The 17,320-nt window shown below is 33.2% G+C and overlaps 2 protein-coding genes across 2 annotated transcripts in view; both read left to right on the forward strand.

Annotated features, from left to right (window-relative positions):
* LOC123688383 (aldo-keto reductase family 1 member A1-like) overlaps positions 1-17,320 on the forward strand; it is a 39,683-nt gene that overhangs the window by 519 nt on the left and 21,844 nt on the right. The gene's annotated exons all lie outside the window — the stretch shown is intronic.
* LOC123688350 lies at positions 1,951-16,381 on the forward strand. Its single transcript, XM_045627103.1, has 8 exons — positions 1,951-6,455; positions 8,782-8,991; positions 9,568-9,777; positions 10,356-10,565; positions 10,948-11,151; positions 11,257-11,370; positions 12,872-14,890; positions 15,381-16,381. Exons 1-8 carry the CDS (start codon positions 6,314-6,316, stop codon positions 15,611-15,613), a joined length of 3,342 nt encoding a protein of 1,113 aa, XP_045483059.1. The 5' UTR covers positions 1,951-6,313; the 3' UTR covers positions 15,614-16,381.

The raw sequence follows: 17,320 nt of genomic DNA on the forward strand, positions 1-17,320 counted from the left end.
ATATATATGACTAACGTCGAGTTCCAAGACATTTTTTACCAGCTAACCGCGAGTTCCAAGACCGATGTATAGTTCCAGGACAGTCTTGGAACTGATATATGCCTAATGTTGACTTCCAGGACCGAAATGATAGTTCCGGGACAGTCTTGGAACTGATATATGTATAATGCTGACTTCCAGTACCCTAATATACTGCATAGTTCCAGGACGTTTATCACGTTGATATCGTCTCTATTGCGTTCTTATAAAATCTATTCATTCGATTTCGACTGTCCCGCATGTCAGAAATATCTTTGCACAAGGAATGAAAATGGTTTTCTCAATGAAATTATATTCTTCTCGGAATCGGAATGACATTCGGTTCTAAATGTGCCATTGGTCCGAACATTTCTCGGTATATGAGTGGAAGTTTCCGCTTTAGATGGGAAATTAACTATTTCTTCGCATTTCAATTCTTCAAGTAGAAGTTCACTATATGTATAAATGACATGAGGAAATATAAGATGTCAATATGTAGTACGCAGTTCAATGGGATATCAGGCGATATTTTTGAAATATATCTCTTTATTGTTGAGTTTCGGGACATTAATTTTCGGTTGAAATTTTTATCATCTCGCATTACGCAATAAATATATATTTTTTTCATTCGTTCTTTTCTTCATGAAATGTGTGGGTCAGGAATTTGTGCAAATAATATGTGGATATTCCTTTCTATTGCTTATGGGATGCAGATGTACTCGCATTTGAAAAAAGTGATGTATGCAGGGTCTTCCATTGGAAATGTCCATAAGAAGTTTATGGATAAATGATAAGGTTCGACTCACTGATGACGAATCCGTCCTCAAATTCAACTCTGACCGTTCAGCCGTATAGGTACACGATAATTCTCTAATGAAAGGTCTTAGAAACTTAAAATTTTCAGAGTAGGTTTGGATCAGAAATGCCGCGGTTAAGTTCGTTTATGGATAAAATCCGATTATGGTTTCCGTAAAAATTGACGTTCGAAATTTCATTTTCTTGTTGATGTCGGAACTGCAGTTTCGATCGCGATAAAGATTTCCAATTGGATGGAAAATGACATTTAAATGCTTTGTGCAAAATTTAATGCTCATCATCTAATCAGCACAATAGAAAATTAAAAAAGAATAACCAAAAAAATGACCAATATTTACGTGACCACACAACTGATGGATATCAGATTATGAAAACCATGACAAATGGACTATAGAAGTTTCAAGGAGAATATTGAAAATAGAGCCGTGATTACAGATCCGATTCAATTGAGATTTTGAATGTTCATATACAGGGTGTTCCAAATTGAGTCGGCACCATTGCCAACTCTGTTATTATGGATGCTACGATGTCGGTTAAATGGGCAAACTGGTAGCATTCTCAGTGGCCTTCTCGATGCCGAAAAAAAAAAAATAGACGCGTTGTCATAATATTTCATAAAATGATATTTTTTCAATGGAACACCCTATATTTTTTCATGCATTTAGATTCGTAATAACATTCTCAGCAACAAAGCTTATCTAACATTTTTTCGTAAAGGTGAAAATAAGACAGTTGTATTAATAGGAAACATTTATAACAGACGGATTTGATAAAATGCTATAAAATATCGAGTTAATGTTCAAAAACACCGCCTTCTCGTTGAACACATATTTGGGCCCTGTTAATTTTTGTTTTGTTTTCGGCATTTTTGTTTAAGATTATCGAGTAATGATCGGATGATGAGGATGAACCATTATTTAATTCGATTGCGCCCACGCTCGACTCTAGATAATTTGATATAAAAAATGAAGAATATCATAAAATAATGGAATGTGGTATGAAATAATGAAACTTATATTTCTCAAGAAGGATCAGTTGGAAGTGATGAAATAGAATTGTTTTCTTATATTTTGCATTCCATTTTTGAGGAATCAACATTCTGATTAGAGATTTTTTTTTTTTCTTTCATTGAAGGCATCGACTGCTATGGTCATTAGCCTCTAACCTAACCATCACCGGACATGTACAACATCCATGACCTAGCCAGGATTCGAACCCGGTACCTTCGGCACCACAGTCGACATCTCTGTCCACTGCACTACCGAGGTAGTCTGATTAGAGAATTGAAAAGATAATAATGCAGAACCCCAAGTGGTCATGAAATCCGGCAACGTAAAGCGAACGCCGACAAGCCTGATGAGTTCTTGAAAACTTCACTTTCACTTTGAAAATGTGTGCAGTAAAACTGTCTGCGCGAAAATTTGAATTACACTTCTCAGTTTAGTTTTTAGTGGTGTTTCCGAATATCGAAACAGATTTTCAAAATTCCGATGTACAGGGTGTTGTTACGAGGATTCAAACTATTCATAATTTTTTGTTAACCAGGACCTGAATTTTCGAGGTGGTTATTGCATGATACGTTTGGGCTCTCAATTAGGAACATATTTGCCAAATATGAAGAAAATATACTGGGTGGTTCGTTTGAAATGGCCTCTGAAAGGAACGGGCAAAACGCATAAAACACTCTGTATCTCGCCTACGAAGACTGTAAGACCCAATGAATGGGGTATCTCCAGAATCGCCTTGGTGTCAACTAAGCACCTATGAAGTATTTCCGTTTCCCAATGAAACACCCTGTATACGCGAAATTTGCAGGGAAGGTTCGGATCTCCAATGCCGCAGTTGAGTTCGTTTAATAAGCAGAACCTGAATAGGGGTTCCGTAAATATGGCCGTTCGAAATTTTGTATTTTGTGAATTTCGAAACCAAAGTCACATTTGCGAGGGAAATTTGCATTCAGATGTAGAATGACCATATAAAGCTTCGTGCGAAATATCTTGTTGATCACTTGATCAGAACCATAGAAACTCTGTTACCACAGAACTGACGTTGAGTTGAGATTTTGGGTATTGATATAAAATAGCAATGCTAAGCTCCTCGCCAAATTTCAAGCTTATCGCATAATGAGAACCATAAAAAATTAACCATAGAAAATTCAAGAAGAATATTGGATATTAAAAACTTGATATCTCTGTGATTACAGATCTGATCAGATGGAGATTTCGCGTGTATACATAAAATGATCATTCGAGACTGCGTGCACAATTTCGTGCGGATAGCATAAACAGAACAATAGAAAATTCAAGAAGAATTAAAAAAATGTACACCTAATATATAAGTTACAACAAATTTGCTCGAGTTGAAATTTTGCCTGAATATATAAATTATCAATTTTGATCTTCATGCAAAATTTCGTGTGAATAGAGGCTTCTACATAAAATTCAAGCAGAATATTGAAAATATTAAAGTCCGGCTTGAAAAGACTCCTCGGGGTCGGTATAGAGATGATTCAGATATAGGTACATCTTTTTAATGTTGAATTTCGGGACCGTAACCAGATGTCTTCAATCCATATAGTGAATTCTCCAGTTATCGGCAATACAAGGGTTGTAAATAAATGTTTACACCACGTCTGGTGTTTTCTTCAAGATGTGGATGATGATATTCCCCCTCTTATCGAATTTTTGCTGCAAGAGCCCTAGTACAGCGTTGCCGTTCGTACGATAATTATCGTTTTGTACGATAATTTGCTGCTCAATTCTATGTACGATATCGCATGTACGATAATAGCGTTTTGTACGATAATTTCAGTGTACCTATCATTTGAGCTAAAGTGTCAATAGATACTCAAAATATAATGAAACTCAGTATGACCAGATTTAGTTGATATCCAATTTTTCAGTAGATTATTGCATTTTCAGGAAGTTTTTAATAGGAAGAAATCATTTGATAGATTTTAGTAGTTTCAAAAAATCTAACCGAGACGGTTGGGAATGTCTAGACTCAAGAATGTTCCGATGAATCAATTCATATTCAATATAATATACTTTTCAATTGAAAAGGGCGTATCTGCAAAATAGCACATTTGGGATATTTGTCTTTGAAGACTTTCATTTCATCCACAGATTCAATTGAATTAATATGAAGAAAAAATAAATGATAATGCATGTTAATTAAATTTAATCTGTAGATGGCACAAATGAAAGTATTTAAAGTTCAATCAATATCCCAAAAGTGATTTTTTGTAGATACGCACGCACTTCTCAATTCAAACGTCAGTATAGATTCATCATATTCCAATCTGATCACGCTGATGAAACTGTTGAAATGATGTTCGATCAATACATTGCTTTCCGGAAATAAAGAGGATCTTATACGAATTCAATACAGTAATTACAATATCTTATGCATAATGGACCTGTACTTAGCAACTCTCATGCTTGTAGACACCTCTGATAATGCTTTGTCGGCATTATCCATAACAGAATTACGGTTCGTTTTATGGGTCGGCTTTAAAATTCAGTAAAGACGGATAACTTTTTTGACCGTTATGCAAATTTAGGTAGCTATTATTTGAAAGCGTTGAATATTTTGCAATAACCTGGACCACTTTAGGAATCACTGGCCTGGCGTATACCGATGACGAATACAAAAATCACATTTGGCAAAACCAGAGGCAACGCCGACAAAGTGGATATACAAAGGATAATAATAAATCTCGAAAATAGACGTGCTCGTAGGGAAATAAAAATAATTATCTTGAAAGCGATAATAAACTAATAAACTCTGAAGGGTGCGATTTTCGACTGCCTTGAAGATTTCAAAGGAAAGTAAAATGATTATTGGTTCATTTTTATGGAATTTTTACGAAGATATATCTCTGTATTTCCAATCAATTATTTAGATTCATAATATTTTATATGTGGTTATGGGAGCAAATGTTCAATTGTTGAAAGCACATTAAAAAGACCATCAAAAATATAATATACGTTTCAATTGAAAAGGGCGTATCTGCAAAATAGCACATTTGGGATATTTGTCTTTGAAGACTTTCATTTCATCCACAGATTCAATTGAATTAATATGAAGAAAAAATAAATGATAATGCATGTTAATTAAATTTAATCTGTGGATGGCACAAATGAAAGTATTTAAAGTTCAATCAATATCCCAAAAGTGATTTTTTGTAGATACGCACGCACTTCTCAATTCAAACGTCAGTATAGATTCATCATATTCCAATCTGATCACGCTGATGAAACTGTTGAAATGATGTTCGATCAATACATTGCTTTCCGGAAATAAAGAGGATCTTATACGAATTCAATACAGTAATTACAATATCTTATGCATAATGGACCTGTACTTAGCAACTCTCATGCTTGTAGACACCTCTGATAATGCTTTGTCGGCATTATCCATAACAGAATTACGGTTCGTTTTATGGGTCGGCTTTAAAATTCAGTAAAGACGGATAACTTTTTTGACCGTTATGCAAATTTAGGTAGCTATTATTTGAAAGCGTTGAATATTTTGCAATAACCTGGACCACTTTAGGAATCACTGGCCTGGCGTATACCGATGACGAATACAAAAATCACATTTGGCAAAACCAGAGGCAACGCCGACAAAGTGGATATACAAAGGATAATAATAAATCTCGAAAATAGACGTGCTCGTAGGGAAATAAAAATAATTATCTTGAAAGCGATAATAAACTAATAAACTCTGAAGGGTGCGATTTTCGACTGCCTTGAAGATTTCAAAGGAAAGTAAAATGATTATTGGTTCATTTTTATGGAAAAAAATTTCGTTTTTCGTTTCTGCAAGAATTCTGAAATTTCATATTTTGAAAATCTTGGGAGGGGTAATTACTATATAATACTAGTACTCTTCACTATTTCTATACGGTCTTGCTTACTGACTGACTGATATTTGTACGTTTTTGAGACTCAATTATTAAGTGAAGTTAGTGAAGGTGTTTGAAGTTTTTTTATAAGTTATATTTGCCTTTGACCTAAGGACTTTTTGTTTATTCAGTTATTAAAGGTAAGAGCTTAATATACAATTCGATATTTTTCAACCTTAAAATTACTTTTTTGAAGATATAAAACTTGAAAACGATTTATATTTGAATGTATTAGATTTTTGTGTATAACCAATATCGGGTGTTTCATGTCATCGTATATAGGCAAAATCTCGCTCATTTGACGAGATAATAAAAAAATTTCTGTTACTAGGGCCTAGTAACAGTTGGAATAATACAGATCTATTCTGAATTTCTCCAAGTGAATATTAGAACTCTGAAAATAGACGAGCAGATAAATTCGATTTTTTTAATCTGAAGTTGGTTGTGTTGTGAATATTTCGGAGTGAAAACTTGTGTTTGAATATTTCGATCTTTTTGTAAGGTAAGATCTATTGATAATCTTAATTGAGACAGTTAAATAAAGAAATTGTGTTTTCCAGGAAAGCAAAAATGTTTGGTCTAGTTCATTTTCCCAACCAGACTTACGGAATATATTCAATGAAAAATATTTCAAAGAAAAAAGGAGATAATAATGCCTGCATTGTAAAACATAGAGGTGCCAAATATGAAGCAGTACTGATAACAGAAAAAGGTGAGTTGTTTTTTTATATTATCACCCATAATTATTTTTTATCGATTGAAAATAAGTTGTTAGAATGAAATTTCTTTTTGAAAATCTCCAGGGATACATATGAATTTTGCCACTATAATTGAATATAGAATATTCTTAATTGATCACAATACTGCAAAGTTCCATAACACCCCCTGTACCTCCTGTTTCGTAATCAGAAATTTCGAAATGAAACTTATTGTTGATAAAATAAAATTAAATTTTTTCGAGTGCCTGTATCCGAATTGATCGCTCTATCATTTCATCACGATGTCTGTAGTTTTTGAATTCCGAGCCGGAAATGGTTTCAAAAGGTTCCACTCACTGTTGACAAATCTATCCTCAAATTCGATTCTGTCCGGCCGAACGTTTATACGATAACTTCCGAACGAGAACTCGGTTGCTAAATTTAATTTAATTTTCTGAATGAACTCAATTTTCTAAGATAATTTTTGTGAGAAAATTTTTTCATAAATCGAACCAAAATATTTTTTACATATCTAAAGCGAAAAAAAATCAACAGAAATTGATGAAATGTTTGATGATTGTACTTATCTCTATACCTCACACGAAAGTAAAAAAGAATCGATAAATATCGAACAGTTCCTTCATTAAAGCCATCTAAATTTTTCTTTTGGTCCTCTAGCATAATTGAAAAAAAAAACTGGTAGGGCTATGATGGCCAAAAGTTTGAAATTGAGCTGTCGAAACAATTCAAATAGTAATGAAAATTTATCACAAAAATATTTCACTGTAATTCCAATGAATCTATGTTAGGGGTCGAACTCTCGACCTTGAGTTATTACCTGTGAATTATAAATTTGAACTCATCCAAGGATAATTCAATTTTGTTAGAAGACCGGAGGAGAATTTTGGATGGCTTTAATGAAGGAAGGTTTGATATTTTTCGATTCAGTTTTCATATTCGTGTAAAGTATGAAAACAAGACAATCGTGAAATATTTCATCAATTTCGGGTGAATAATTTTTTCCTGTAAACATGCAACAATTATATTCCTTTCGATTTATAAAGATTTTTTTATTGAAATTCTTGGAAAATTGAGTTCATTCGGAAAATGAAATTCAATTTGACAACCGAAAAAAAAAATTACGAACATTGCAGGTTTTCCGCCAGTTTGAAATTTTTTTTCAGGGTTCTTTACCTTTTTCGAATTTAGCACCAAAAAATAAGTTGGTGTGACCAGAAATCGTAACTTTAAAGGTTCATACTGATCATGTTCAATAAAATATTGCTCAGAAATTACGTTGAACCCTTTGTGTCTCAAGTTCGCTTTGAAAACGAGATATATGTTGTCTACCTTCGGCAGCACAGTGGTTTGGGAGACGGCTGTGATGCTGAAGGTACCGGGTTCGAATCCCGGCTAGGTCATGGATGTTATGGTATGATGAGGTTACATGTAAGAGTAGCTTCAAGCTAAATGTCGCCTTGTTGTATCTAATTGAAGAATAAAGTCGTTAAAAAAAAAAAATATGTCATAAGACAAAAATTATTCTCCCGGTGTCATCTACACGACCATATATGTTAATCCAGTTAATAATAAAACACCCTGTACATATAGAGCCAAACATTTCAATTGACTATATCGGCTGTCCCAAATTCGTTGTCTAGTGATGGGATCTCAGAAAACTTTTGAGCTAGCAAAAGATGAATGGCACATTTGCGGACTCGAACAGATAATAAATTCAACTGTTTTCAAGCTATAGAAGAAAATTGGAAATTGGCGTGAAATGAAAAGTACTACAGTCACTTTTTTGGTAAAATCCATTGGTATAATTATTTCATTCTTATTGCTTACTTAGTCTAGAAGTTATAATACATAATTGTTGTTTATTAAAAACCACAAATGTTTCTAAAATAAATAAAATCGTTTTTTCAATTTTCGAAGATATATAATATGATAAATAAATTTCTTTAAAAACTACAAAAATCATAAAAAGTTTCAGTTTCACACGGCAAATCAACCAAGGGCCTATTTATGATAATTTGTGAACTTCTGATAATTAAATTATTTGGTGGTCAGTAAGGTCTCCGGATTCAACATCGTTAAATTTTTTATTTCATATGAATAAAAAAAATTGAAAAAATTAATCAATTCAAACAAAAATGAATTTTCCCTTATGAATTGAACACAAAAGGAGAAAGGGATTCCGTTTTGGACATTAGGTATTCATCTTTTGAGAATTGAAGTTGAAAATATGCCATCCATTATATTCCTTTCTTAAGGTTGTAGTTGAGATTTTCTGAGTGACAAATAATATATTCATATCGAATCTATATTCATTTTCAGAGAAAAAAGAAGAACTGAGGGTACTTCAAGATGAAATGGTTGGACAGCTAAAATCAGTAAAGAAATCTGTAAGCGATAATAATTTCACTGATTCGAAAATTGGAGAAAAATATGTGGATATGGACAGACCATCTACTTCCTCCATCAACCATAAATATGTTTCCTCCGTTGTTAAAAAAGATGAAGAAAGTAGTGATGAAGCAATTCAAGGTAATTACTTTTTCTCGAAATATTTTCAATAACACGGTCATTTGACACGTATTTTCAACCTTAAATCGTAATATTTCGGTCAGATTTTAGCTGAAATTCGGTAAAAAGGCAAAAAATATCGGAAATTAGGGTTTCCACTATTTTCAGAATCAAGCATTTGAATATATAAGTTTAATAAAGTATCATTCTTTATGTCACCTGATTAATCATTTATTTCTTTCTATATGAAAAGTCAGTTAAACTTTCAATTTTATTGTGTTGATGAAATATAGCTTTCAAAAATTCAAAACGAATCGTTATTAATTAGCATTCATTAACTATAAAAATTCATAAAAATGAATCATTGAATCCAAAATGAGATTTCACTCATTAATGAATAAATAAATAGGGATTGGTTTTGGTCATTATCCATCTTTTAAAAATCGAAGTTGAAAATATGCCATCCATTATTCCTAGATCCTATGGCTACAGGGCTACTATTCAATACCATCGAATTTTGCCCACCGGGTACAATTAAGTTTTTCTGAGTGACTGTTTGCAATAAAATATTTATATCCAATCCATATTAATTTTTAGAGCAAAGAGAAGAACAGAGGATTCTTCAAGATGAAACGCTCGAACAAAGAGAATCAGTAGAAAAATCTATAGGCAATAATCATTCCACTGATTCAAAAATTGGAAAAAAATATGTGGATATGGAAAGACCATCTACTTCCTCCATCAACCATGAATATGTTTCCACCGTTGAGGGTAGAGATGAACAAAGTAGTGATGAAGCAATTCAAGGTACTTACTTTTTCTCGAAATATTTTCAATAACACGGTCATTTGACACGTATTTTCAACCTTAAATCGTAATATTTCGGTCAAATTTTCGCTGAAATTCGGTAAAAAGGCAAAAAATATCGGAAATTAGGGTTTCCACTATTTTCAGAATCAAGCATTTGAATATATAAGTTTAATAAAGTATCATTCTTTATGTCACCTGATTAATCATTTCTTTCTTTCTATATGAAAAGTCAGTTAAACTTTCAATTTTATTGTGTTTTGATGAAATATAGCTTTCAAAAACTCAAAACGAATCGTTATTAATTAGCATTCATTAACTATAAAAATTCATAAAAATGAATCATTGAATCCAAAATGAGATTTCACTCATTAATGAATAAATAAATAGGGATTGGTTTTGGTCATTATCCATCTTTTAAAAATCGAAGTTGAAAATATGCCATCCATAATTCCTAGATCCTATGGCTACAGGGCTACTATTCAATACCATCGAATTTTGCCCAACGGGTACAATTAAGTTTTTCTGAGTGACTGTTTGCAATAAAATATTTATATCCAATCCATATTCATTTTCAGAGCAAAGAGAAGAACAGAGGATTCTTCAAGAAGAAACGCTCGAACAAAGAGAATCAGTAGAAAAATCTATAGGCGATAATCATTCCACTGATTCAAAAATTGGAAAAAAATATGTGGATATGGACAGACCATCTACTTCCTCCATCAACCATGAATATGTTTCCACCGTTGAGGGTAGAGATGAACAAAGTAGTGACGGAGCATTTCAAGGTACCTACTTACTTGTTCTTCACATATTTTTGATAACAAGATCATTTGAGTCTTATTTTCATCCTCAACTATTATATATGTATGTATATTATAGCTCAATTCACGAACAACTTTAATTTTATAGTGACGCAGTGGCGTACCCAAGGGGGGGATAAGGGGGATATATTCCCCCAGGAGGAATATCCATTGTATGTAACAACCTTATATAACACAATCTTATTATGAGTAAGCAAACTTCTTTGGAAAACTTCTTCAAAAGAAGGAAAATGCGAACAATTTTTTCTATATCCTCCCCAAGGCTTATGCCTGGGTACGCCTCTGTAGTGACCTGATAGCTAATAGCTATATCGAGGGCTGATATTGAATCTTTATTGATTTGCAGAGAAAATAATTATAGAAGATATATTGCTTAATCCGCGGAGATCGCCAGAAAAATCTCTAGTCTATGAGGATTTCAATGATTTTTCAATTGGAACAGAATATGTGGAAATTAACCGATCATCTACTTCTCTTATGAAGAACTTCGATGATACTGTTTTCTCCACTGTTTGTGGAGAGGAGGAAGACAGATATGCAGAATTTCAAGGTACTTCATTTATAATAATCAACCTTCCTTGAATATCCCTGTATATTTATGTGTGATCATTGTTATCATGCCATTGAATTAAAACGGTATTATATTATGCTTCAGATAATAGTACCATGGAAGCTTCAGATATGAATGTTGACAAAAACAAACAGAGTATTATGCAACATCATGGAATACCAGTTCAAGTGGAACCTGAAGATGAGATAGAATTATCAGGTAGTTATACCCTTCTCAGAAAAAGCATATATTTTCGTGAGAGCAATATTAATTGATTAAATTAATACCCATATTCCTTGAAACTTGTTTCTACAATCTATACTGAAAAATGAAAAAATATATTTGTTCAGATATCGTTACTGTAAAACCTTCTTTCGAAATTTTTCGAATCTTTTGCTTATACAGGGTGTAACATGAGTGGTTGGCTATAGCCTAGTGGTGAGTGTAGGTTATCCAGGCTTTTTAGAGAAGTGGCTTGTTGTGTATCTTAAGACAGTTAGTAATGTACAGGAAGATTAATGAAAATCGGCTTCAATTTCGGATAACCATTACTCGCAAATCAGCAGTCCGATTTTATTTGAATTTTGTGGGTTTGTTCACATCAAACAACCTTTCAGAGCGTTCAATGTTATTTTGATATTTCTAGGGCAATAATAAGATCTTTGAGATTTTTCCCTGAATCACCCTGTATCTCCGAAACTAACAGTTGGGATACGCAACAAGCTACTTTTCTGAAAGGCCTGGATGACTTGCATTCACTACTAGGCGAAGGCCAACCATTCAAGATACACCCTGTATAGAACAGTAATTCCTAATAATGGGACCTGCAACATTTGCCCAATGTTCCATACCTCTTAGAGAAATTATTACTTGAGCTTTCCTGAAAGAAAATAAAAATATGGATCTTCATAATATTTCTAAGGTTATGGTTGTTATGAAATCATAAAAAGTATATATTGTACCATTCGAAACAAGTCTGAAATTAAATTAGTTTCATTGTTAATTATTGTCAATCGTTTATTTCATATGCAAATATTTAATTGGACGTTGGACTTCTAATAGGCCATCGCGGTGAATCACCCTGTATGTAAATAATAAAATATAATAAATATTTATATACATTCTATACAGTGTGTGGATAACGTGAGAAATCAAATTAAGAGCTGTGTTATTGAATCTTATCAAGCAAAACGCTCTTTCAGGTGAATTCAAGTTTTTAATTAACCATCTTATGGTAACATTGCTCATGAAGACCATATTTCACAGAGTCACAGCATGATTTTTTTCTAATTATTAATCCAAATATTTTCTCTCCTTTATCAAACTTGCCTTAATGATGGTGTACACAATTGAAACCGTAGATAACAAATTTTTTCAAAAGATCACACATTTTCTGCAATTTACCTAAATAATGGTGTGAAAGATTGTAATTAACGTAACTTATTGCACAACCTCATGTAAGTAGGTATAATAAAGCAGCTAAAAAATGGGGTAGTTATTTGAAAGAAAATATGACGTCAACCTGTAAAAATAAATGACGTCATGAGTGAAATCATAAGAAAACATTAAATAACTCACTTATTGATTTTGCCCCTTTTTTATCTACACACTGTATATGTTCCCTAATTCGAGAAATATGAAACATCGCGCTGTCGCTTTCTTGTGAACCTAAATGTTTATAACTTCAAAGTTTTTCCTAAATTATTATTATTATTTTCAGTTTATGGAGACAATTCTGATGATGATTCAGATTATAATTTATCTACTTATTCAGAAACGCAATCTGATAACTCACGAGATGGCAGTCGGAGCTCAACACCATGTTCCTTTCTATCTGAAATGGATCTGAATATTGAGGAGAAAACGCAACCGAATGAGTCCAATAATAATTCCCTCTCGAAAAGCATCCAAGTTCATTTATCTTCCTCGTTAAACGAACCAGGGTGCGATGATGAAAATATGATGGTAACTGAGTCCCGCGGAAGAAAAGGAGACAAGAAGGCAAATTTTTGTTTCTACTGCCATACGAAACAGCAAAAAATCTCACGACACCTAGAGAATAAACACAGCGGTGAGGAGGAGGTGAAAAAATTTATTATGTTACCAAAAGGTAACGTAGAAAGGGCCAAGATTATTGGTCAGATAAGAAAAAGGGGAAATTTCCTTTTTAATACGAATGAGAATTTAAATGATGGTGAGCTGATTGTGGCGCGACGGCCTAAAAGCAGCAGGAATAAAAGTGGTAGCGATTACAGTGCATGTGCAAACTGTAAGGGATTTTTCTCAAAAGCCACCCTTCGAGTGCATTTCAGATCCTGCACAGGCATTGATTCCGACATTAAAAGATTGCCAAATTTGCTAAGTAAAAAAATCACATCAAGAATACATCCTATGGCATCAATAACTGTGAGAAATCATTTATTCCCACCGCTGAGGGAGGATGATGTATGTAGAGCAATCAGATATGATGAACTCATCATCATTTATGCTAACAAAATGGTGGAAAAATATAGAGAACCGAGACATTTCCAAATGATAAGGCAGAGATTACGATTAATTGGTAATTTCCTCATTAAAATGAAGGCACTGAGTAAGGAAATAAATAATTTAGCCTCTATATATGACCCAAAATTTGTAGACATGGTTTTATCTGCTATAAATATGTGTGCCCGGTACACTGAAACTACGAACTGCTTCGAAGCTCCTTCGGTAGCGTTCAGTTTGGGCACACTGCTGAAGCAGATTGGCAATTTATTAATAACAGAGTGCATTAAAAACCACAAGGAAGAAATGCGAAAAAATGCTAAATATTTCTTGAAAGTTTTCGCTCAAGAAGTGAACATAAATGTAAACAGAACTGTTGCTGAAACTCAACTGAAAATGAGTAGAACAAAAACAGTTATGCTACCCACAATGGGCGACATAAAAAAACTCAGCGACTATTTGACCAAGAAGAGAAAAGACGCCCTTGAGAAATTGAAAATTTGCTTCTCGTCATTGGCCTGGATAGACTTAGCAGAGGCAACGCTAACGTCTATCCAGGTTTTCAATAGACGACGCGCTGGAGAAGTCGAGAGAATTAGCATTACCGAATTTGAAAAATACGAAACGATTGAGAGAAGTAATAATGATCTATTTCAATCACTTTCAGAGAAATCAAAAGAAATTGCAAAAAAATATGTTCGATTCACTATAAGGGGCAAGTTGAATCGGACGGTTCCTGTTCTATTGGATACTCATTTATGTGAGTGCATCCAATTAATAATAAAAAACAGAACAAATATGAGGGTCCACAAGAGTAACCCTTATGTATTCGGTACACCAGGGTCGGATACAAAAAAGCATCCACATCTGAGTGCCTGCACTTTGATGAGGAAATTCTCTGAAGCTTGTGGTGCTGAGCACCCGACAAGACTACGTGGCACCAATTTGAGGAAACATATAGCCACTACGTGTATTACTTTGAATCTTGAAAATCAAGACGTAGTGGATTTGTCGAACTTCATGGGCCATTCGGAGAAGATACACAAGGGCATTTATCGTCAGCCCATTATAAGTAGGGACATTTTGGGCATTTCACAACTCCTGCAAACAGCTCAAGGAGAAAATGAAAATGCAAGCAGTGATGACTCCGAAAATGAGGTTGTCAATGATGAAGAACCAATTCCTACAAATGAAATCAATTCAACAGGAGGAACTCCAAATCTTAGTGGGGGGAATAGGAGGAATTCCAGCAAAGGTGAGATACATAATTACATTTCATTCGAACTGCTAATTGTAATCAATTCACCAACCTCAAAATAGTTTTTTTTTCAAAAACATCTTGAAATTTCGACTTTACTAATGTCATTTCCCGAAGCAATTTTTTTTGGTACGGCCGTGAACGTAAAATAGTGATTTCATCACTATATTTTATATTATAGTATTACCAATCGAAAACAAATCTACAGCTGAGCTCCAGCGAGGGCTCTCGTGAAGTATATTGAATTTTTCCACTCCAGATCTAAAATATAATATGAAAGAACTTGAATTTCAACAATTCATGTTCATTAGGACCAAGTGAATCACTACGGAGTGGAATAAATGTCTCTTAAAAAAATTCTCTTGATATATCATACGATTTATGTTTGAGAAAAAAAATTGCTTGTGTTGTTAGAGTAGAATCACTCTCGTCTTGAAAAGTTACTGAAACTTGTGTATTGTTTCAACTCTTTTTTCCATTTTTATAGCCCATACCCTATCTGGCACCCTCAAAAGAGTGAGGTGGACCCAAGAGGAGAAGGATGCTATTTTCCGTATTTTCGGAGAATATATGAATAGAAAAGCTCTACCTCCTTTGAAAGTGATACAAACAGTGATAAAAGAAACTCCTGTTCTTCAGAATCGCACGTCACCACAAATAAAGACATGGATTCACAATCAGCTGAAGGGCTCCAAGAAGAAACTTTCATTTTCAAACTGAATATTTGTGATATTTTTAATTTATACATAGTCATTCGTTTTTATTCATATTTATTTATTTTTTCATATATTTATTTACTTTTCAAGAAAGTTGTTTATGTTTCTTCATTTTCATTCATTTATTTTCATTTATATTTGTTCGTTTTATTTAGAGATTTATTTATGTTCCTTTGAAATTCATTTATTTGTATTCTTAAGATTTTTTCAAGATGGTGTTTCTTTCGAAACACTTCATTTACAATTGAAGTTTATTATTTTTCTTAATCAAAAACCAAAGAAAAACCGAATATTTTATTGTCACCATATTTTTATGCCTTCAACTGGAAATTCCTAACTAGATATTACAGAAGAACTAGGTCGACTAGAAATTTGGAAATGGAGATTAGAATATTTATCATTCCTGGCTCTTTCGTACATATAGAGAAGATATTTAAATTTGAAAAGAATTATGATTCCCTTGACTTCCTCATTATTTAAAATACTTTACCCAATAATTTAACTTCACCTTATTTTTATGACCTTTAACTGGGAATACTCAAGTTCAATCAAGAAGTTACTGAGGAACTGGGTCGACTAGAAATTTGAAAATTGAGATTAGAATACTTTCTCAATCTAGGCTCTTTCGGTTATACAGAGGATCAAAAAAATGTTCATAACGGCGACCCCCCCCCAATTTAAAGGCTAGGATCGCCCTTGTCATAAATGCAATTTCTGTAACGAAACTACAATGAAATATATTTTCGAAAATAAAATAATCCTCATATTAAGACCAATTCTGTTCACAATTTTCATCACTATTCGAAACGTCCTATGACGATATTTCGAAAATTCTCAGCAGAGTTTTGAATAATTATATGACCCATATACAGTATTTGATTCCTTCATTCTAGTATTCACAGCCAAAATCTCATTCCACCAAATTTTTTTGCGTCGGAGTTATCGAGTTTTTTTCAGAGATGCTCGAATTGACAAATTGAAATATCTCAAAATCGGAAAATTTTGAGCACATGAGACGTCAAAATTAGCCTCATTCTAACCATGCTTCCTAAATCTGGAGTGAAATATAGGGTATTTCCTAATAAAAAACACAGGTTTTGTGCCTACCACCTGAGACACCCTGTATATAAGAATATATAGGGGGTGTCACACAAAAGCGGATTGGACGGTGACTATTGTTTTAAATTATATAGATACCCTATATTTTTTGGGGTATTTCAATTCCAGGAACATTCAGCATATTTTTACATATTTTTTCACTCATTTTCCGTTCAACAGTTTTCCAAATATTTGTGATCTCGGCAAAATTCTATATTGTATGTATCAATCGCGTTATTTAAAATAGCGTATTAATTTGAATAATTTTACAGATTCTGGTCGTAGATTACGAATCTGGGACTCACGAAGTCTGTAATCCTGCTAGTTTTTCCGTAATAAAATTGTAAATTTGGTTTAATGAGGGTAAGGTTATTCATAATAATGGATAGTTTTCTTGTATTTTCTTAATTGGTTCTCGTTGTAAATTATGAATTCCTGAAAAAAAATCTGTTTTCGTCAAAAACTAGGATTTATTAGTTTTGTTTACATCCGATGGAGGATATGATATTTCAAACGGAACAGCTGACAGAAACGATTGAAGCCGCCATGGGGTGTAAATATGAATACAATCGTCGTTTTGACAAAGAAAAAAGGCTTGAAATATGATTAATTC

The sequence above is a fragment of the Harmonia axyridis genome, chromosome 1, assembly GCF_914767665.1.
Source record: "Harmonia axyridis chromosome 1, icHarAxyr1.1, whole genome shotgun sequence".
Classification (NCBI taxonomy): Eukaryota; Metazoa; Arthropoda; class Insecta; order Coleoptera; family Coccinellidae; genus Harmonia; species Harmonia axyridis.

Excerpts from the sequence above, each read along its gene's own strand:
- LOC123688350 (XM_045627103.1), top strand. The coding sequence starts at position 6,314 with ATGTTTGGTCTAGTTCATTTTCCCAACCAGACTTACGGAATATATTCA. Across the intron at positions 9,778-10,355 it reads TAGTGATGAAGCAATTCAAG|AGCAAAGAGAAGAACAGAGG; the intron begins GTACTTACTTTT and ends ATTCATTTTCAG. Across the intron at positions 11,152-11,256 it reads CAGATATGCAGAATTTCAAG|ATAATAGTACCATGGAAGCT; the intron begins GTACTTCATTTA and ends ATTATGCTTCAG.